Source organism: Gopherus flavomarginatus, chromosome 7 (assembly GCF_025201925.1).
Source record: "Gopherus flavomarginatus isolate rGopFla2 chromosome 7, rGopFla2.mat.asm, whole genome shotgun sequence".
Taxonomy (NCBI): domain Eukaryota; kingdom Metazoa; phylum Chordata; order Testudines; family Testudinidae; genus Gopherus; species Gopherus flavomarginatus.
Window position 1 is genome coordinate 626,503 of NC_066623.1, and position 21,463 is coordinate 647,965.

Below are 21,463 nucleotides of genomic sequence, written 5' to 3' on the forward strand. Positions count from 1 at the left end.
CCGGGCTGGGGCGGGGGCGAAGAGGTCCGAGACGCGCGCACACACGGCTCCTGCAGGCGCGTGTCTCTGGCGATAGCGGGACGGTCACGCGCCTCTTTCCCTTCCGGCAGGTGGGGCACGCGCGACCAGGCCGCCTCCGCGAGGGGCGGGGCAAACAAGGGGAGGGTTATTGGCTGGGATGGAGTCGGGCGGAGTCTGTAGCCGGGTCCTCTCCGGTGCGCTCTGTGCGCACGCGCGGAAGTGGGGTTGTTGTGCGGGGCACGTGTCTGTTGATCATGGCTCGGGAGAAGCGACTGGAGCCAGAGCCCGAAGTGGCGCCGGAGCGATCGTACCAGGAGCTGCTGGGGAACCTGAACCCGATCGCGCGGCCGCTGGCCTCCCGCAAGCTCACCCGCAAGCTCTACAAGTGCATCAAGAAAGGTGGGGCCGAGCAGCCGGGAGCCCACCCCGGAACGAGACACGGGCCTGGGACCGGGTAGTCCTTGGGGGGCAGCGGGGAGCCCACCTCGGAACGAGACACGGGCCTGGGACCGGGTAGTCCTTGGGGGGCAGCGGGGAGCCCACCCCGGAACGAGACACGGGCCTGGGACCGGGTAGTCCTTGGGGGGCAGCGGGGAGCCCACCTCGGAACGAGACACGGGCCTGGGACCGGGTAGTCCTTGGGGGGCAGCGGGGAGCCCACCCCGGAACGAGACACGGGCCTGGGACCGGGTAGTCCTTGGGGGACAGCGGGGAGCCCACCCTCAAACGAGATACGGGCCAGGGGCCGGACAGCCCTTGGGGTTAGCCGAGAGCCCACCCTGGGAACGAGACACGGGCCAGGGGCTTGGACAGCCCTCAGGGGTAGCTGGGAGCCCACCCCGAGAACGAGACATGGGCCTGGGACTGGGTAGTCCTTGGGGGGCAGCTGGGAGCCCACCTGGGAACGAGACACAGGCCAAGGGACAGGCCTGGGGCTGGACAGCCCTTGTGGGGAGCTGGGAGCCCACCCTGGGAACGAGACACAGGCCTGGGACTGGGTAGTCCTTGGGGGGAGCAGGGAGCCCACCCTGGGAATGAGACACAGGCCAGGGGATGGGCAGCCCTTCGGGGGAGCCGAGAGCCCACGCTGGGAACGAGACAGGTAGTCCTTGGGGGGAGCAGGGAGTCCACTCTGAGAACGAGACACGGGCCTGGGACCAGGTAGTCCTTGGGGGACAGCCGGGAGCCCACTTGGGAACGAGACACAGGCCAAGGGACAGGCCTGGGGCCGGACAGCCCTTGTGGGGAGCCGGGAGCCCACCCTGGGAACTAGACACAAACCTGGGGAGCGGGCTCAGAGGGGGAAAGGGGCCGGGAGCCCCGCTGAGCCCAAGCTGAATTCTGATGGTCTCTTATTTCTCTTCCAGCGGCAAAACAAAAGCAGATCCGGCGGGGAGTGAAGGAAGTTCAGAAATTCATCAACAAGGGCGAGAAAGGGTAAGAACCCATTAGCCCAGCTACAGCCACCCCCTGCACTCCCCAGGAGCTGGGCGCTGAGCGGCTGCAGTATCTTGACAAGGCAGGCGCTGTCCGGGTACTCGGCTCTGACAGCACCGGCCTTTAGCACTTCACCCTGTGTCCCATGGCCAGATACGCTTTGCTGAGACAGCAACAGCGCTGACCCTGGCCCCCTTTGTGACCAATCACCACCTCCTCAGCGCTTCTTGGCTTTCAGGTGCTGGTTCCCATCTCCCGCGACAGCTGCTGATAGGTCTCCTCTCTCTGCCGTTTCAGGATCATTGTCCTTGCTGGAGACACACTGCCTATTGAAGTTTATTGCCACATCCCCATCATGTGTGAAGACAGGTCCCTCCCCTATGCTTATATCCCCTCTAAATCGGTAAGGTTGGGGGGGCTCTCTGGGGTTGGGGGAATCACCCCTTCTTGGGCACCAAGAGGGTATGAAACAGTCTAGCAAGATAACAAGTTATGGCTTAGGTGGTGCCTCCTTCACCCCCTCCCTTCCACCCGCCTTTCTCTTTCTGGTGCTAAGAAACTTGCCCAGGGCATAAGACCCAGGTCTTTGCTGCTGTTCCCCCACAGCTCCCTAAAATCACCCATTTGAGCTAAGGGATCCCTAGCAGTGACACTCTACAGCAGAGCTGGGCAAACACTTTGGCCTGAGGGCCACATTGGGGTTGCAAAACTGTATGGTGGGCTGAGTAGGGGAGTCTGTGCCTCCCCAAACAGCCTGGCCTCTGCCCCCATTCACCACTTCCCCCCCTCCTTATCCCCTGCCTGACCCCACCCCCCGGTCCCTTTCCTCTGACTGCCCCAACACCTATCCACATCCACCCCCTACCCCGACAGGCCCCTGAGACTCCCATGCCTATCCAGTGGCCCTTGTTCCCTGTCCTCGGACCCTCCGCCCCCATCCAACTGCTCTCTGTCCCCTGACTGCCCCCAGGACTCAGAGCAGCAGAAGCTCGCAGCCCAGCCAGAGCCAGCCGCGTTGCCCACACGGGACAGCAGGGGAGTGGCCGGGGGCTAGCCTCCCCTGACGGGAGCTCAGGGGCCGTAGTTTGCCCACCTCTGCTCTATGGGCTGTTTGTCATCCTGCTTCAAGGGTGAGGTTGAAGGGGGGACACTGCCTACAACTGAAGCCGTTATTTTGCCAGAGCTAATGCAGCCAGGCAAGTGATTTAAGCTGTCTGGGGTAATACTGTGAAGTGTGCTCTAGTCTGTGGGCCAAAGAAGGCTTTCACCTTTGGTCCTAAAGCATTATTTGCCCAGCTGCAGCCAGGAGATATCGATGTTCCGTTCTTATCTGGCAGCTCCTTTAAACTGTCCAAATAACACAACAACAAAAAAACCAAGGGGAGCCCTACACAATCGTTTCTGAGGGGGTGTCTCCAGCTGACATCCTTAGGGCTTTAACCTGCCTTCGACCTGGCAAGACATTGGCCCTGCTGACTTCGTGCCATCCTTGCAGCGTACAGCCAGACATTCCTGGATCAGCAAGGAGAGGCTCGGGGAGGAGCTGGGGAAGATAAGAAGTCCCTCTAACACAGCGGACCCCCAAATGGGGTCATGACCTGGCAATCCCTACTGTGCAACGGATGCTGTTTTGCTCTGCACAGCATGACCTCGCCTCTGGGGTGTGTGCAAGGTCACAGTGCATGCATGCCATTTTGTTCTATGAAATAGCATCCTCGACACAGCATGACCTCACATGCCGCACAGCTATGAGGTCACGCTGTGTGGAGGAAGCCATTTTGCGCCTCAGAATGATGTACTCGGTACCCTCCGGGGTCCCAGGAGAAAATAATTCAAATGGGGTTGTCCCACAAAAAGTTTGGGAACTCTTGCTCTAACCTACAGGGGGGTGGGGGGGGAGACTGCTCAGCTGTGGGAAGGTTGCTTTACAATCTGGTTCAGTCACTTTGGGGCGGGGGTGATTGTAGGGTCAGAGGAGCCATATTCTCCCCTGTGGGGTGGAGTGCAGGGTTTGCTCTCCCCCACAGAGGAGTGGTAGGGTTCCCGCTCCCCCCCATGGGTGGGGCTGTCTGCTGATGGTGGTCACCAGCAGCTTTCCTGGGCATGCCTGATATCCTCTTCCTCTTCTTCAGGATCTGGGAGCAGCTGGAGGCTCAAAGCGCCCAACCTGTGTGATAATGATCAAGCCACATGAGGAGTACCAGGAGGCATATGAGGAGTGTTTGGAGGAGGTTGGGTCCCTTCCTGTCCCCCTGTGAAGGACCCGGGGAGTGCCTGCGCTGGAGCTTCTGGCTGGCTGGGCCTGCACTGCCCCAGCAACATTCGCTGGCCTCCGAGGACTTTACAAAATGAAATGTGAGCAACTTGCTGGGTACTTAGTGTGGCGGGGAGGGGGCTGCATGGAGCCTGGGTTTTTTACCTTTAACTAAAAAAAATTGTTCTGAAATAATTGAGTAGCAGCTGCTGAGGGTGGGGGCATATGGTGACTAACCTTCCCCTTGAAGGGAGGGGGAGAGCAGACTTCCTGGACAGGCTAGCATTCCTGTGTGGGACGAGCCCAAGCCATGAGCAGCAAGTCAGCCCTGTTCTGTTGTGGATGAAATAAATGTATTTGTACAGCTGTTTGCTGGGGTTGTTAGTAAAGTCGCTGTTGGAGTCACCCTGGCTTTTAGGCCACATTCAGAGCATGAGGCTGATGTACCATTGCCAGCAGGGCTGGGCCTGAAGGCTGGATCGGAAAGTGGGGGAGGAACAGGGATGACTGTGTAGAAATGACATTGACAGCCCAGAAACTGCCTTCTTTCTGGCCCACCAGCATTTGCCCTGGGATAAATACAGGCCCTTGCACTGGGTGCAGGTGTCCCTTTCAGTCAAGCCCAGACACAGCTAGGTGGGAACCATTGTGTTTGGGACTTGGACCTGTGGTAGGAGCTTGGGCTAAATGAACAAGAGACTACAGTGAATTCAGCTAAATGAACGTAGGGCAGGACCCATGCCTACCTATTGTAACATGCACTCCCCAACCATGGCACGTGGCTGACTGATGGCCTCTCTCTGCATCAAAAATATCAGCCCCGTGTGCTTCCTTGTGGGAGCACAGGGGGAGAGGAATTCGGGCTCATCTCTCCAGCCCTTGGACCAGTCCCCACAGCCCTTGGTTATGCCCAGCCTGCTGAGGGGGGTGGGGAGGGATTGAGGACTCATACACACATTTCTTCTCCCCCCTTCCCCTGGTGGGGAGATGGCTCCAGCATGTGGGATGTCTGACAGGCAGTGAGGCTGGAGTCTCAGAGTTGCAGTCAGCCACACATGAGGTGACTGTGCAGCATTGTCACATGCGTTGATTCTATCCTAGTTGGTGCAAAAAACCCTCCACCCTTTCCTGCCACCACCTCGGTGTGCCCCACTGCTGTGCTGGCCAGGGCTGTGGGCAGCCTGGAATGACAATGAGTTACGACCCACCCCAGCCTCTCATTCAGCTGGCCCAAAGGGCAGCAGATTTCCTCACTGAGGGCTGCTGAGCCCAGGGGTGAGGTACTGACCAGCTACCAGGTACCTCGTACCCTGGAGCAGCCGGGAACTGCTCCTTGTGCCTGGAAGCGCTTCAGACACCACTCCGAGCCGGATCTAAAAGCCACTGGGGCAAATAAAAAGGATGAGCAACCAACCGTTCTGAGCAGCAGGTACTGGCAGCTATCCTGGCTGTACAGGCTGGACCCCCACCACTACTGGACTCCAGCCATCACTGCCAGATATGGGTGAGGGGAGACAGGGCTGCAGAGCTACTGCTGCATCCACACCAGGCTCACAGCCCAGTCTCTATGGCCAGGCCAGCCTTGCCCCCAGAACAGCCCCAGCACCCTGAGCTCTAGACTAAATCCACCAGGTGTAGCCATCATGCCACACTTCTGTACCCTCTACAGCCTTGGAGCCTGCGTCTGGAGCCCAAGCCAGGGCACACGCAGGCTGCAGCTACCCAGGGCTGTAGAATGTTTCTGTACAGAGCTCAGTGCAGCTGCAGCGCGCAGGCGAACTTAACCCTTGGGCTAGATGCAGATAGGTCACCAGAAGAATTGTTCCATTAACCTAATTCCTGCTGCTCAGGGAGGTAAATTAGGCAACAGAAAAACCCTGCCCTTGCTGTAGGATGTGCCTACGTTATAGCACCACCATGGCACAGCCCTTTACCTTTATACTGTCTGCTCATCAGCAGGGCAGCCCCTGTGAGCTGGGAGAGGTTAGTGGCAGCTGCAGTGCTAAACATCCATGGAAATGCTATGCCTGGAGGCAAAGCAAACGATTGCTCTGCGCTCAGCGGTGGCAGGCCCAGAAGCCCTGGCTGTACACACTGCATCCCATGCAGATGATGGGGCAGGCAGGAAAGGGGTGTGTAAATAATGAAAATGTTTGAGGCTCAGTGTATCCCTAGGAAATGTGGTACTTGGGAACGAGCTGTTCAGGCTAAGAACACAGCGACGGGAAAACAGGAATTTGTCACAGGACTGTAATTTTAAATAGTCCTGTGAATAAACGCTCAAAAGACTAGAGTGTCCCGCTTGTAACAAATCTGTGAATGATCACTAAGCATGATGGCACTGACATCCCAAGCAGCAGAATGTACACAAAAGCCTAAAGAAAGCGCATGTGACTGAATACCACAGTGAAATCAGCAAGACAGAAGGTCAGTAAAATTGTGCGGAGGCAGAATATGATGTAAGTGATTTGGAAACCAGCATGAGTATAAGAAATGGCCAGGATTCAGGCACTTGGTCAATGATTTAAAGCCCATTCAAACTTCAGCGCTGCGATATTTTGCCCCATCTGCAGAGATGCTTCTAAAGGAGAGCTGAGTGTGGCAGGGGCCTGACTGGGTGCCAGTCTTTATGCATCCAGGGCTGTGACAGCCGCAGAGAGGCTGTATACACACAGAGAGCCACTCAGTCTGGTGTATGGATGTACATGATTTCACTACTTCCTCTAGTGTTGTAGCTTCAAAGTAGAAACTGACCCTGATTGCAATACACATAAAGAGGCTTGAAAAGCATCACCAAGGATATGGAAGCCTGAGGGGGGCCCAATCACACTCTTCAAAGCTGTGAAGGACTGTTATAAACAAAACAGGGATCAACTGTTCTCCACGTCCACTGAAGGTAGGACCACAAGAAATGGCTTAATCTGCAGCAAGGGAGATTTAGGTTAAATATTAGGAAAAACTTCCTAACTAGGCTTCCAGAGAAGGTTGTGGAATCCCAGCATTCGAGGGTTTTAAAACCAGGTTGGACAATCACTTGCCAGGGATGGTCGAGATTTACTTGGTCCTATCTCAGCGCAGGGGGTTAGACTTGATGGCCTCAAAGTCCCTTCCATCCCCACAATTCTCTGATTCTTTGGAATACTCAGCAGCTATGGGACAAAGGAGAACTAAGGAGTTTGGGAAAGGGAGGCGAAGCCTGCCTCAGTTAAACAACGATTGGTGAGAGATGGGCACTAGCCAGTCAAAGCACCAGCGACCAAAGAGGAGTTACCTTAGTCAGACTCAGGGAGCACAGACAGAGGCAAAATCTTACCCCAGAATTGTAAGCATCTGCCACGAGACCCGACAACGTGGCCACGACAAGTGAAGTGAGAGCAGACACAAGATGGAAACAAGCCACAAACTGACCATGCGGTGGACCAGTCTTACAGACCTGGGCTTGCCCAATGAGGCTGCAGATGGGGACGATTGCGGAAATGCCTCGGGGCGCATTGAGACGTATTAAAGCAATCTGAAGGTGGCTACATCAGTTACCGTATTGGTTCCAGTTTAAAGAGAACTGCTTTAGTTCAGTAAAGGGATCTAAAAGAGGGACCACGTGCTATTGAACAAGTTCCCTGTGATCCCTCCAGCTGGGGAAGAACCAAAGGAGCCTAGGACAGGGCAGTCACAGTAGAACATTTGTTACCTGGTTCTGTTTAGAATAAAGGGTTTATCTCGATACTGGTCTGCTTGTCATAAAGCTGCTACCCCACCCAGGCTTAGTGTCTTGCAGCCCCCATGTGCCCCCACACACACACACACACGCACCCCACCTCACCCCTTCATTTTTCAGATCTAACAGCAGCTCTTCCCCCTCACTTCTGTGCCCTATTTCGTAGGCTGATGCAGGGCAGGCGGGAGAACAGGCCCAGAGAGGGACATAGCTGCAGCCCCCCTACACGAGAAAGCGTGCCCCCTCTTACAGTGGGGTTCATGTCATCTTTGTCCCCAGGCTGTTAAGGACCCAGCCCTCCTGTCTCCCAGGTTAAATCTGACCAAGGAGCTCAGAGAGCAAGGGGGAAAGGCTAACAGGTTTTATTTTCTGGAATTTATAAAATGGCTCCAGGCAGCTCCCGCTTTAATATTTACAATGCAAAAAGTATCACTAAATGCCCAAGGGACTGTACAGCCCTGGCAGAGGGCTAGGAAATGCTCCAGTAGCCCTGCTCGAGGCCAGGACGGGCTCTGCCTATTACTGAGCAGACAGACGCTGTCCGGAGAGTGGGAGCGCAGAGTGAGCAGAAGCCAGATCACTAGGAGAGCACACACTGAGGCAGCACAGCCTCCCAGAGCTCACAGCAGCCAGCACTCACGCTGCCGCTCTGCCCTTTCAGCTCCCTTTCTCGGAGGGTGGCTCAGGCTTGGGTCCCACTGCTCTGGACCTTGCACTACTTTGGCAGAAGGAAGGGACCCCAGTGGGGCTGCCGTGGACACAGCTGCTCTCAGACCCTCAGCCTAAAAGGCAGTCCAGGCCCTGCCATGGGCAGCACCACCGCCTCTCGCACGGCGAGGGTGGGACAGGCCGGCTAAGGGGAAGAGCAGTGACCTATTGCCACAGCTCTTCCAACCCCACCAGCGTCAGAAGACGATGGGCTTCCCATCAGCCGGGTTCTGCTCCATGGGGCAGTAGGGACACTTCAGCCTGAGGAGAGATCGAGACAAAGGCATCAGGCAGGAAGGCCACGGAACCGAGAAAAGGGCAGAGCTCTGGGGCACTGCAGCAGAAGTCTGCCCCTCCTGGCACAGTCCAACCCCAAGGCTCAGTCTAAGGAAGGCCTGGGACTGGCCGTGGGCAGGCAGCAACACTGCTTGTGCACCCTGCTTCCCAGCACCAGAGATAACAAGCCCTGCTTATCAGCATCCACGGCACCCAGCTCGTTCCGGCTCACTGCTACCCACAGAACCCAGCTTCAGGGGAGCTCGGGAAGGCGATCTGGCCCAGACTAGCACAGGCCACAGGGCACTCAGAGCACTCAAGCTCCCGGGCACTGGGCTGCATCACACAAAATGATGCCAGGTGAGGGCCAACCCTGCAAGGCGGAGGTGGGGCAGGGTCCACAGCCTGAGCATGTCAAGAAACCAAACTTACTTGCCCCCATTGATGAGCTTGTTGAGCGCGTCCCGGGAGATGACGTGCCCGCAGATAAGTTTGATAGGCGGATTGGAGTCGGTCGTCTGCTGGCGAAGGATAGGGCAGGCAAACACTGAGTGGTACCAGCACTTCATGCCCAGCTCAATTTCAATCTGCCAAGAGAGCGCAGGGAGGTTAGCCCCGCTGCCCTGCCCCGCCCTACCCTGCCGCCCCACGAGATGGCACTTACAGGCAGCTCATCCTTATGGCTCCAGACACCCGTGCACTGTCTCTGCTCAATCACTGCCTTGATGTTCATCAGCACAGGCAGTGCCACACATCCAGATGCGAAGCTGCGTGAGAGGGAGAGGCCTTAGCATTTGGTGGTGGTGCAGCTAAGGGGGGACCCCACAGGCCCTGGCCTGGGGCTTACCTGACACTGAGAGGGGATTCCACCGAGAGCCCCAGCAGGGCACAGGCATCGCGGGTGAAGGTCTCGCAGATCTCTGTCCAGTGCTGGGCATCCAGCAGGTGGCAGTACGGGGAGTTCTCAATGCCCAGGGGCAGGTACACCAGGCTGCCCATCATGACCTGGATCTCTGAACAACACAACACCTTGGCTGGCCTCAAGAAGCAACATGGCCACAGCCCCCCACCCTGTCCTGCCAACTGGCCAATGCCTCCAGTATGGGGCTACCCAGCAGGGCAGTCCCGTGCCCCACGAGGGAGGCCAGTGGCAGGGCCCAACCTGGCACAGTCTCACCTCGCTGGTGCAGGCGGCCAAAGGGCTGGAAGTGGCGAGCATAGCTCAGGGCCTCCAGCTGCTTGTCAGGGCCGCCAGCCAGGAGCCGGATGAAGTGGAGACGATGCAGCTTGAATTCCAGGGAGCTGTTCAGCTCCAGCAGACGCTGCCTGTTTGAGATTGCCCAGCTGGATAGGAAAGACAGGGGCAGCTAAGTCCTGGGGAGGTGGGCCAGGACAGCCAGGAAGCTCTCCCTGATGCCCAACCTGACAAGATGAGGATGGGATTATTCCCGTTCCTGGAGACTGTTTTGTGTGAAATGCCCCTGGCCGTGCTGGCCTAGGAGGCTCCTTTCCCTCCAGTGTCTATAATTTCAGGGACTGCCCAGGTAGCACCAGAGTCAGCTGGGGTGGAAAAAGGACATAAGTGGCTCATGGGCAAGAGGGAGCGTGTCAGGCCCTGCAGATGGCGCTGCCCCAGGAGGGCTGCTCAGGCTTGTAGGCCTCATTCTGACAGGGATGCAAGGTGCCAGGAGCATGCTCTAGCCAGCAGGGTGAGTGTGATCCACTGGGCTCTCCCTTGACCAGCCAAAACACCCCATAGCCCAACCCAGACTCGGTGCATGAATCAAGCAGAAGGGGAGGGGCCACTTTCAGTAAGGACGGGCAAGCTATGGGCGAGAAGGGGCACTGGATGCTCGGTGCTCCCAGACGATTGGTTCTTACTCCAGAGCAGGATGCAGGTCCTGCTCATTCAGGGCTTCCAGGATCCGGTTCAACTCCAAGAATGGCTGCTTGAAGTCCAAGTCCACATTCAGGGTGGACTCCTGTGGAGAACGAGAGCCCGTGGTCACATCCCACCATGCACCGGGGCGGTGCCAGGAGGGGCTCCCCAGCCAGAGATGGGTGAGGTTTCCTATCCTGCATGATGGAGAGAGGGCCCCCACTTTGGAGCACAGAGCACATGCAGGGGAGCAGCAGACTTGGCAGCTGCAGTTTGGTCCCTGCAGAGCTGGGCAGAGCCTCATATCAACTGGCCTGGGTCAGCTAGAGGTGCGGGCCTGGAGCAAACCTTGCCAGTGGCTAATGCTGAGTAAGGCCCACTCACCAGAGAGCAGGCCCACAGCACTCCTGGTTCCCCCTGCCCCCGGGATGCCACAACTCTCCCTCACACAATGCTGCTGTGTGGCAAGCTAGCACCAGCCTGGTGACCGGCAACCCTGGTACCTGGGACAGCTCCTCCGCCACACTGAGCATGCCCTGCTGGTACAAGTGCTCCACAATCGCCATCTGCAGAATCTGCTGCTGTTTCTCCCGCGACTCCCAGACCGAATCCGAGACCACGCTGCAGAGCTCGGCATCGAAGTTCTGGGAGATGAATGAGAGGAATCAGTGGTGCCCCTGAGAATGAGGGGACGGCCCCCCCATCTATCACCTCCTGGCCAGATCACATGCTCTCAAACAAACCCCCTGCAGCTGCCTGCAAAGCCACCCCACAACAGCACCCTCCCACCCAAACCACTACGGCCCTTGCATGAAGCTGCATTCAATTGGCTGGCTGGATCACAGCCTCAGAGCCACAGCAGCTCATTTCTGAGTGGGTGGCGGCACAGTAGGAGGAGGTCATGACACTCTGTACCTCAAAGCAGCACCCTGGACCCCCCCTATTCACCCCATCATATAATGATGATCTATTTCATAGAAAGCATGCCATGTAAGGAATCATGATCTGCAGAAACCCATGGTTCTGTCCGAAGATGTATGCTGTTAGTTCCTGTGAAGCAGTGAGATTTTGCTGTATGGTTGTCACTAGTTCTTTAGTGACAACAAAGGAGGTGATCCCTACCCAGGAGGGTGTTAAGTGACCATTAAACAGCAGGGGAGTTGTAAACAAGGGATTTACAATGCTGTAAGAGGGCTGCACAAGAATCACACAATGGGGGATTGCTCAACTCTGTGACTCAGCAAAGCCCACCTGGGCTGGTGTTTTCAGGCACACAGGGACAGCGGCATCATGCTTTGGCCTTTCGCCTCCCCCTCCTACGCTGGAAGCAATAAGAACACTGGGAAGACAAAGGGTATGGCTACACGGGCAGCTGTACAGTGCTGCCGCGGGGGCGCTTTGACGCGCGAGTGTGGTCACGGGCGCCAGCGCTGGGAGAGAGTTCTCCCAGCGCTGCAGGTCCTCCACCTCCCCGACGGGATTAGCTTACAGGGCTGGGAGCCGTGCTCCCAGTGCTGGGGCACTGTTTACACTGGCTCTTACAGCGCTGTCATTTGCTGCGCTCGGGGTGGGGGTTGGGGGTTCACACCCCTGAGTGAGAAAGTTGCAGCGCTGTAAAACGCCAGTGTAGCCAAGGCCAAAGACTTGAACTGAGGAGACTGGTCCCAGGCTTAAAGGGGATTAAGAACTACAACCTACCTGCAACATCCAGTGGGGTGAGAAAAACTGCTTCATCCAAATACTGCCGAATGTAATCAGGTTTAAGATTTAGACTGCACACTTATCTTTTATTGCCTTTGGTAACTGTCTCTGACCTTTTGTGGCCACCACTTCTAATCACTTAAAATCTCTCTGTAGTTAATAAATCTGTTTTATATTTTACCCAAAACAGTGTATTTCAATTGAAGTGCTTGGTAAATCTCAGCACAGTTTACAAAGGCTAGTGTCTGTCCTCTCCACATTGAGGGAGGGCAGACTGGATCATAAACGTACACTGGTCAGGCTTCTGACCAGGGCAAGACGGAACAGCTCTGGGGTGCAAGGTTGGGGTCTTGGAAGATTTGCTGGTGCCTTTCTCCATGTGATTCAGGAGTGGCTCATGGAACATTCATGCAATTTAGCTGGGCGTGGTGTGCACGTGCTGTAGTACTGAGTGATAACAGCACCTGGAGGGGTTTGCTGCTTTTCACTAGCAAAGCATTGTGAGAGACAGCCCACTTTGGAGAGTTAAGGGGGCACAGCAGTACCCCAGTTCCAAGCTGTACCCCGGGGAGCCCGTCACAGAGGTGGAATGTGAACTCCTTAGGGCCAAGAACACATCAGCACAGGAGGGCCCCAATCCTGACTGCAGTACATATAACAGGCATGAACGCACAGGAGCAGGAGATGCTCAGGACCATAGAAAGCCCAACACCATGAAAACTGGTTCCCACCATGATGCTACTGGGCACCAGCCGATGAGGGAGACCTTGGGGGAAATCTTCTCCCCATGCTCCAGCCTGCAGAGGGCCAAAGAACCAATGGGAGTAAAAGCCATCACTAAGGCAGGGATTCCCATCTGGGGCCAACCCCTGGACTCTAGACAAAAGGGAGTACTCACCCTATCGATGGCTTTGCCCACCCTGGAGACACTGCTGTGAATGTCTTTATGGTCCGAGGCCAGTTTCTGCACCGTGTCTTTGATCTTCCGACAGCACTGGGCCATCACCAGGGAGAGCGTGGCAGAGAGCGGTGCCCCCTGCAGGGCTGCAGCAGAAAGGGTCTTCAGACCTAGCTGCGGGGACTAGCCAGGAGCCTAGTCCAGGAAGTGCAAGACCCTTACTGCCAAGGCTTTGCACCAGAAAAGCAGTAGCTTTGAGCAACATCTGCCAAACTCTGCACCATGCACCAGAACTCCCCCTCCCCCGTCAGAACAATGAGCCCCTGTGCTAGGCTTGGGTGGGACTTCCGTTTAACTGAGACACCTCTAATCCACCACGGAGTTTGGGCAACTGCTCCCCGCAGCAGGACTGGGATTTGGAGCAGCCTGAGCGTCCAGGGGCCAGATAACACAGAACCCAATGGGAGCAGCTGGAAACGGTGGGTGCAGCCGAGGGCTTTGACCAGTGCTGGTCTATACTGGGGTGGGCAAACTTTTGGGCCCGAGGGCCATATCACAGTTGGCCAACTGTATGGTGGGCCGGGTAGGGGAGCCTGTGCCCCCCAAACAGCCTGACCCCACCCCCTCCTACTTCCCACCCCCTGACTTCCCCCCTCAGAGCCCCCTCCTGCTCCTTGTCCCCTGACCACCCCCTCCCAGGACCCCTGCCCCCATTCAACCCCCCTGCTTCCTGTCCCCTGACTGCCCCAACTGCTATCCATACCCCCGCCTCCTGACAGCCCCCCCAGGACTCCCACCCTCTATCCAACCCCCTCTGCTCCTCATCCACTGCCCACCTCCCAGGACACCCTGCCCCTAACTGCCCCTCCAGGATCCCGCTCCCTGTCCCCTGACTGCCTCCCGACCCCTATTCACATCCCCTCCCCCTGACAGGCCCCCCGGGACTCCCACCCCTTATCCAACCACCCTCTGCTCCTCATCCACTGACCACCCCGTCCCAGGACCCCCGCCCACTATCCAACCCCCCTGCTCCCTGTCCCCTGATTGCCCTGACACCTATCCACACCCCCGCCCCCAACAGCCCCCCAGGACCCCCACTCCCTATCCAGCTGCCCTCTGCTCCTCATCCCCAACCACCGCCACCCCCATCCAACCCCCCTGCTCCCTGTCCCCTGACTGTCCTGACCCCTATCCACACACCTGCCTCCTGACAGCCCCCCCAGGACTCCCACCCTCTATTCAACCGCTCTCTACTCCTCATCCACTGACCATTTCCTCCCGGGACACCCCGCCCCTAACTGCCCCCTGGGATCCCACCCCTTTATCCAACCCCCCTGCTCCCTGTCCCCTGACTGCCCCCCCAGGACTCCCACCCACTATCCAACCACCCTCTGCTCTGCATCCACTGACCACCTCCTCCCAGGACACCCCGCCCCAACTGCCCCCTGGGATCCCACCCCCTTATCCAATGCTCCCTGTCCCCTGACCCCTATTCACATTCCCACCCCCTGACAGGCCCCCCAGGACTCCCACTCCCAACCCTCCCTGTTCCCCATCCCGACTGCCCCCCAGAATCCCTGCTCTCTTACCCAACCCCCCACTCCCCGCCCTCTTAGCAGCAGCAGGAGCTCGCAGCCACGACACCCGGCCAGAGCCAGCTGCGCTGCCCAGCGGGAGCAGCAGGCCAGAGCGCGGCCCGCATGGCTGCAGGGGAGGGGCTGGGGACCAGGCTCCCTGGCTGGGAGCTCAGGGGTCAAGCAGGACAGTCCCATGGGGCGCAGTTTGCCCACGTCTGGTCTAGAGCAACTGCCTCAGATACTCAGTAGCACCCTCTGCAGGCAGATGCCTCACAAGCTCCCGCCCAGACAGAAAGCTCTGCCAGGATTCCGCCCCCCAAGAGCAGGCGTGTCCCCGCACTGGCCTACAGCCCCCCTGGCCAGAAGGGGGCTGAGCAGAGGGAAGTGCGGTCAGTCTCCATCCATAGATCTGCCGCCAGTGACCACCCCGCTTGGACACGGCGCTCTGCACCAAGCACCAGGCTGCGGGTGTTGGGAACAGGCCCAGTTCCAGGAGGAGTGCTGTGCTGCGTCACTACATCATGCGAGCGAGTTGTGTGGTACCTGCGCTGCCAAGCTCCTGGCGCAGTTGGCTCACGTAACAGAGCAGCTCCTCTAGGCTCTGCTCACAGTGCTGCCCATAGCTCAGGAACTTGTGCAGCACTTTGTCCAGCTCTCGCTCCACACAGGCGCACAGCTCCATCATCTGACGGACCCTACGGAGGGAAGCACACAACACAGGCGCACAGCTCTATCATCTGACAGACCCTATGGGGGGAAGCACACAACACAGGCGCACAGCTCCATCATCTGACAGACCCTATGGGGGGAAGCATACAACACAGGCGCACAGCTCCATCATCCAACACCCTATGTGGGGAAGCACACAACATAGGCGCACAGCTCCATCATCTGACGGACCGTATGAGAGGAAGCACACAACACAGGCACACAGCTCCATCATCTGACAGACCTTATGGGGGGAAGCACACAACACAGGCGCACAGCTCCATCATCCAACACCCTATGTGGGGAAGCACACAACATAGGCGCACAGCTCCATCATCTGACGGACCGTATGAGAGGAAGCACACAACACAGGCACACAGCTCCATCATCTGACAGACCTTATGGGGGGAAGCACACAACACAGGTGCACAGCTCCATCATCCAACACCCTATGGGGGGAAGCACACAACATAGGCACACAGTTCCATCATCTGACGGACCGTATGAGGGGAAGCACACAACACAGGCACACAGCTCCATCATCTGACAGACCCTACGAGGGGAAGCACACAACACAGGTGCACAGCTCCATCATCTGACAGACCCTACAAGGGGAAGCACACAGCTCCATTATCCGACGGACTCTACGGGGGGGGGGCAACACACCACACAGGTGCACAGCTCCATCATCCAACGGACCCTACCCGGGGGGGGGGAACGCATCACACAGGCACAAAGCTCCATCATGCGATGGACCCTACGAGGGGAACACACACAACAAGGGCACACAGTTCCATCAGCCGATGGACCCTACAGGGGGAACGCACAACACAGGCGCACAGCTCCATCATTTGACGGCCCCTACGAGGGAAAGCGCACAACACAGGCACACAGCTCCATCACCGACAGACCCTATGAGGGGAATGCACCACACAGGCACACAGCTCCATCACCCGACGGACCCTACGAGGGGAACGCACCGCACAGGCGCACAGATCCATCATCCAACAGACCCTACGGTGGGGGGACACACAATACAGGCGCACAGCTCCATCACCCGACAGACCGTACGAGGGGAACGCACCGCACAGGTGCACAGCTCCATCATCCGACAGATCCTACAGGGGAGGGACGCACAACACAGGTGCACAGCTCCATCATCCAACAGACCCCTATGGGGGGTGAGGGGAACGCATCGCACAAGCGTACAGCTCCATCATCCAACAGACCCTACAACGGGAACGCTCCACACAGATGCGTGGCTCCACCAACCGACAGACCCTACGGGGGGGGGGGGGGGAATGCACCGCACAGGCGCACGGCTCCATCACCTGATGGACCCTAAGGGGGGGGGGGGACACAACACAGGCGCACAGCTCCATCACCCGACAGACCCTACGGGGAGAGGGGGGACGCTCCACACAGACGCACGGCTCCATTACCCGATGGACCCTACGGGGGGGGACGCACCGCACAGGCGCACAGCTCCATCACCCAACAGACCCTACGGGGGAGGGGGGAACACACCGCACAGGTGCGCGGCTCCATCACCCGACAGACCCTACGGGAGGGGGGGAACGCACCGCACAGGCGCACAGCTCCATCACCCGACAGACCCTATGTGGGGGGGAACGCACCGCACAGGTGTGCGGCTCCATCACCCGACAGACCCTATGGGGGGGGGAACACACCGCACAGGCGCACGGCTCCATCACCCGACAGACCCTATGCGGGGGGGAACGCACCGCACAGGTGTGCGGCTCCATCACCCGACAGACCCTATGCGGGGGGGAACGCACCGCACAGGTGTGCGGCTCCATCACCCGACAGACCCTATGCGGGGGGGAACGCACCGCACAGGTGTGCGGCTCCATCACCCGACAGACCCTACGGGAGCGGGGGAACGCACCGCACAGGCGCACAGCTCCATCACCCGACAGACCCTATGCGGGGGGGACCGCACCGCACAGGTGTGCGGCTCCATCACCCGACAGACCCTACGGGAGCGGGGGAACGCACCGCACAGGCGCACAGCTCCATCACCCGACAGACCCTATGGGGGGGGGAACGCACCGCACAGGTGCGCGGCTCCATCACCCGACAGACCCTATGGGGGGGGGAACGCACCGCACAGGTGCGCGGCTCCATCACCCAATGGACCCTACGGGGGGGGGGGAAACACACTGCACAGGCGCGCGGCTCCATCACCCGACAGACCCTACGGGGAGGGGACGACACACCGCACAGGCGCGCAGCTCCATCACCTGACAGACCCGGCGGCGTGGGGGGAACGCACCGCATAGGTGCGCAGCTCCAACACCGGACATACCCTACTGGGGGGGGGACACACCGCACAGGTGCGCGGCTCCATCACCCGACAGACCCTATGGGGGGGGGGGGACGCACCGCACAGGCGCGCGGCTCCATCACCCGACAGACCCTACGGGGGGGGGGACACACCACACAGGCGCGCGGCTCCATCACTCGACTGACCCTACGGGGGGAGGAGGGGGACACCGCACAGGTGCGCGGCTCCATCACCCGACAGACCCTACGGGAGCGGGGGAACGCACCGCACAGGCGCACAGCTCCATCACCCGACAGACCCTATGCGGGGGGGACCGCACCGCACAGGTGTGCGGCTCCATCACCCGACAGACCCTACGGGAGCGGGGGAACGCACCGCACAGGCGCACAGCTCCATCACCCGACAGACCCTATGGGGGGGGGGGAACGCACCGCACAGGTGCGCGGCTCCATCACCCGACAGACCCTATGGGGGGGGGAACGCACCGCACAGGTGCGCGGCTCCATCACCCAATGGACCCTACGGGGGGGGGGGGGAAACACACTGCACAGGCGCGCGGCTCCATCACCCGACAGACCCTACGGGGAGGGGACGACACACCGCACAGGCGCGCAGCTCCATCACCTGACAGACCCGGCGGCGGGGGGGGAACGCACCGCATAGGTGCGCAGCTCCAACACCGGACATACCCTACTGGGGGGGGGACACACCGCACAGGTGCGCGGCTCCATCACCCGACAGACCCTACGGGGGGGGGGGGGGAAACACACCGCACAGGCGCGCGGCTCCATCACCCGACAGACCCTACGGGGGGGGGACACACCACACAGGCGCGCGGCTCCATCACCGGACAGACCCTACGGGGGGGGACACCGCACAGGTGCGCGGCTCCATCACCCCACAGACCCTATGCGGGGGGGAACGCACCGCACAGCTGTGCGGCTCCATCACCCGACAGACCCTATGCGGGGGGGAACGCACCGCACAGGTGTGCGGCTCCATCACCCGACAGACCCTATGCGGGGGGGAACGCACCGCACAGGTGTGCGGCTCCATCACCCGACAGACCCTACGGGAGCGGGGGAACGCACCGCACAGGCGCACAGCTCCATCACCCGACAGACCCTATGCGGGGGGGACCGCACCGCACAGGTGTGCGGCTCCATCACCCGACAGACCCTACGGGAGCGGGGGAACGCACCGCACAGGCGCACAGCTCCATCACCCGACAGACCCTATGGGGGGGGGAACGCACCGCACAGGTGCGCGGCTCCATCACCCGACAGACCCTATGGGGGGGGGGAACGCACCGCACAGGTGCGCGGCTCCATCACCCAATGGACCCTACGGGGGGGGGGAAACACACTGCACAGGCGCGCGGCTCCATCACCCGACAGACCCTACGGGGAGGGGACGACACACCGCACAGGCGCGCAGCTCCATCACCTGACAGACCCGGCGGCGTGGGGGGAACGCACCGCATAGGTGCGCAGCTCCAACACCGGACATACCCTACTGGGGGGGGGACACACCGCACAGGTGCGCGGCTCCATCACCCGACAGACCCTATGGGGGGGGGGACGAACCGCACAGGCGCGCGGCTCCATCACCCGACAGACCCTACGGGGGGGGGACACACCACACAGGTGCGCGGCTCCATCACTCGACTGACCCTACGGGGGGAGAAGGGGGAAACCGCACAGGTGCGCGGCTCCATCACCCGACAGACCCTACGGGAGCGGGGGAACGCACCGCACAGGCGCACAGCTCCATCACCCGACAGACCCTATGGGGGGGGGAACGCACCGCACAGGTGCGCGGCTCCATCACCCGACAGACCCTATGGGGGGGGGAACGCACCGCACAGGTGCGCGGCTCCATCACCCAATGGACCCTACGGGGGGGGGGGGAAACACACTGCACAGGCGCGCGGCTCCATCACCCGACAGACCCTACGGGGAGGGGACGACACACCGCACAGGCGCGCAGCTCCATCACCTGACAGACCCGGCGGCGGGGGGGGAACGCACCGCATAGGTGCGCAGCTCCAACACCGGACATACCCTACTGGGGGGGGGACACACCGCACAGGTGCGCGGCTCCATCACCCGACAGACCCTATGGGGGGGGGGGACGAACCGCACAGGCGCGCGGCTCCATCACCCGACAGACCCTACGGGGGGGGGACACACCACACAGGTGCGCGGCTCCATCACTCGACTGACCCTACGGGGGGAGAAGGGGGAAACCGCACAGGTGCGCGGCTCCATCACCCGACAGACCCTACGGGAGCGGGGGAACGCACCGCACAGGCGCACAGCTCCATCACCCGACAGACCCTATGGGGGGGGGGAACGCACCGCACAGGTGCGCGGCTCCATCACCCGACAGACCCTATGGGGGGGGGAACGCACCGCACAGGTGCGCGGCTCCATCACCCAATGGACCCTACGGGGGGGGGGGGAAACACACTGCACAGGCGCGCGGCTCCATCACCCGACAGACCCTACGGGGAGGGGACGACACACCGCACAGGCGCGCAGCTCCATCACCTGACAGACCCGGCGGCGGGGGGGGAACGCACCGCATAGGTGCGCAGCTCCAACACCGGACATACCCTACTGGGGGGGGGACACACCGCACAGGTGCGCGGCTCCATCACCCCACAGACCCTACGGGGGGGGGGGGACGCACCGCACAGGCGCGCGGCTCCATCACCCGACAGACCCTACGGGGGGGGGGGACACCGCCAAGCCTCCGCGCCCCCGCCGAGCCCCCGGCCGCACGCGCTGCCCCCCCCGGACCCCGAGGCCGCCGGGCACGGCCCCTTCCGCTCACCCGGCGCCTGGGCGGCTTCAGCCCAGCGCTTCCGGCAGCTGCTGAGTCCGGGGCCGGACCGTCCCACTGCGCGGCAGGATCCCCCTCCCCTGAGACGCGCAGTGGTAGGTTCCTACGGCAGCCGGCGAGGGAGGGGCCTACACTAGCCCATTCCTGCGGGAGGGGCTCACCACGGACTCGGCGCCCCCTGGTCTCCCGAGCTTGGTACTGCCCGCCCACAGTGCGGCAAACCATCCTCGCCGGGCGGGGGGAAGGGGAGGGCGCTGGAATGTACCATTTCCTGGGGGTTTAGCCCGAGAGTCCTGGCTGTCCGGGCGTCCAACCTGCCGTGCAGCGCGAGGCTCCTGGCGGGGGGGGGTCAGGGCAGGGGGGTGGGAACGGTGCAGGGGGGGTCAGTGCAGGGGGGTGGGAACGGTGGGGGAAGTCAGGGCAGGGGGGTGGGAACGGTGGGGGGGTCAGTGCAGGGGGGTCAGAGCGGTGTGGGGGGAAGTCAGGGCAGGGGGGTGGGAACGGTGGGGGGGTCAGTGCAGGGGGGTCAGAGCGGTGTGGGGGGAAGTCAGGGCAGGGGGGTGGGAACGGTGCAGGGGGGGTCAATGCAGGGGGGTGGGAACGGTGGGGGAAGTCAGGGCAGGGGGGTGGGAACGGTGGGGGGGTCAGTGCAGGGGGGTCAGAGCGGTGTGGGGGGAAGTCAGGGCAGGGGGGTGGGAACGGTGCAGGGGGGGTCAGTGCAGGGGGGTGGGAACGGTGCAGGGGGGTTAGTGCAGGGGGGTCAGAGCGGTGTGGGGGGAAGTCAGTGCAGGGGGGTGGGAACGGTGCAGGGGGGGTCAGTGCAGGGGGGTCGGAACAGTGTGGGGGGAAGTCAGGGCAGGGGGGTGGGAACGGTGGGGGGTCAGTGCAGGGGGGTCAGAGCGGTGTGGGGGGAAGTCAGGGCAGGGGGGTGGGAATGGTGCAGGGGGGTTAGTGCAGGGGGGTCAGAGCGGTGCGGGGGGAAGTCAGGGCAGGGGGGTGGGAACGGTGCAGCCGGGGGTTAGTGCTGCAGGGTGGAAATGGTGCAGGGCGGGTGGCAATGCTGCGGGGAGGGTGTCAAGGCCCAGGTGGACTCTGCTCCTGGGGAGGGAACAAAAAGCCTGGTGGGTCAGCACC

At 60.6% G+C, this 21,463-nt stretch overlaps 2 protein-coding genes and 2 long non-coding RNA genes across 5 annotated transcripts; 2 read left to right on the forward strand and 2 right to left on the reverse strand.

Moving 5' to 3' along the window:
* The first annotated feature begins 224 nt into the window (after window positions 1-224).
* On the forward strand, window positions 225-4,082 carry NHP2 (NHP2 ribonucleoprotein). Its single transcript, XM_050963638.1, has 4 exons — window positions 225-420; window positions 1,389-1,458; window positions 1,756-1,861; window positions 3,591-4,082. Exons 1-4 carry the CDS (start codon window positions 276-278, stop codon window positions 3,714-3,716), a joined length of 447 nt encoding a protein of 148 aa, XP_050819595.1. The 5' UTR covers window positions 225-275; the 3' UTR covers window positions 3,717-4,082.
* A 3,692-nt stretch (window positions 4,083-7,774) lies between these two features.
* On the reverse strand, window positions 7,775-20,574 carry RMND5B (required for meiotic nuclear division 5 homolog B). 2 transcript variants are annotated; one of them, XM_050963636.1, is made up of 10 exons: window positions 20,321-20,407; window positions 15,010-15,161; window positions 12,890-13,035; window positions 10,794-10,934; window positions 10,293-10,393; window positions 9,589-9,755; window positions 9,259-9,424; window positions 9,076-9,178; window positions 8,844-8,998; window positions 7,775-8,396 (listed from the first exon to the last, which is right to left on the reverse strand). In XM_050963636.1, the coding sequence occupies exons 2-10, from the start codon at window positions 15,149-15,151 to the stop codon at window positions 8,333-8,335; spliced, it is 1,185 nt and encodes a 394-aa protein (XP_050819593.1). In that variant the 5' UTR covers window positions 15,152-15,161; window positions 20,321-20,407; the 3' UTR covers window positions 7,775-8,332. The 2 variants fall into 2 exon arrangements, with proteins under 2 accessions (XP_050819593.1, XP_050819594.1); XM_050963637.1 differs by lacking the exons at window positions 12,890-13,035; window positions 15,010-15,161 and having other exon boundaries at window positions 20,321-20,574.
* On the reverse strand, window positions 15,607-17,308 carry LOC127056002 (uncharacterized). The gene is made up of 3 exons (XR_007775682.1): window positions 17,223-17,308; window positions 16,560-16,678; window positions 15,607-15,717 (listed from the first exon to the last, which is right to left on the reverse strand). It is a non-coding gene; the product is annotated as an uncharacterized LOC127056002 (long non-coding RNA).
* LOC127056001 (uncharacterized) lies at window positions 19,006-20,223 on the forward strand. Its single transcript, XR_007775681.1, has 3 exons — window positions 19,006-19,128; window positions 19,629-19,681; window positions 20,128-20,223. It is a non-coding gene; the product is annotated as an uncharacterized LOC127056001 (long non-coding RNA).
* Window positions 20,575-21,463: the final 889 nt, after the last annotated feature.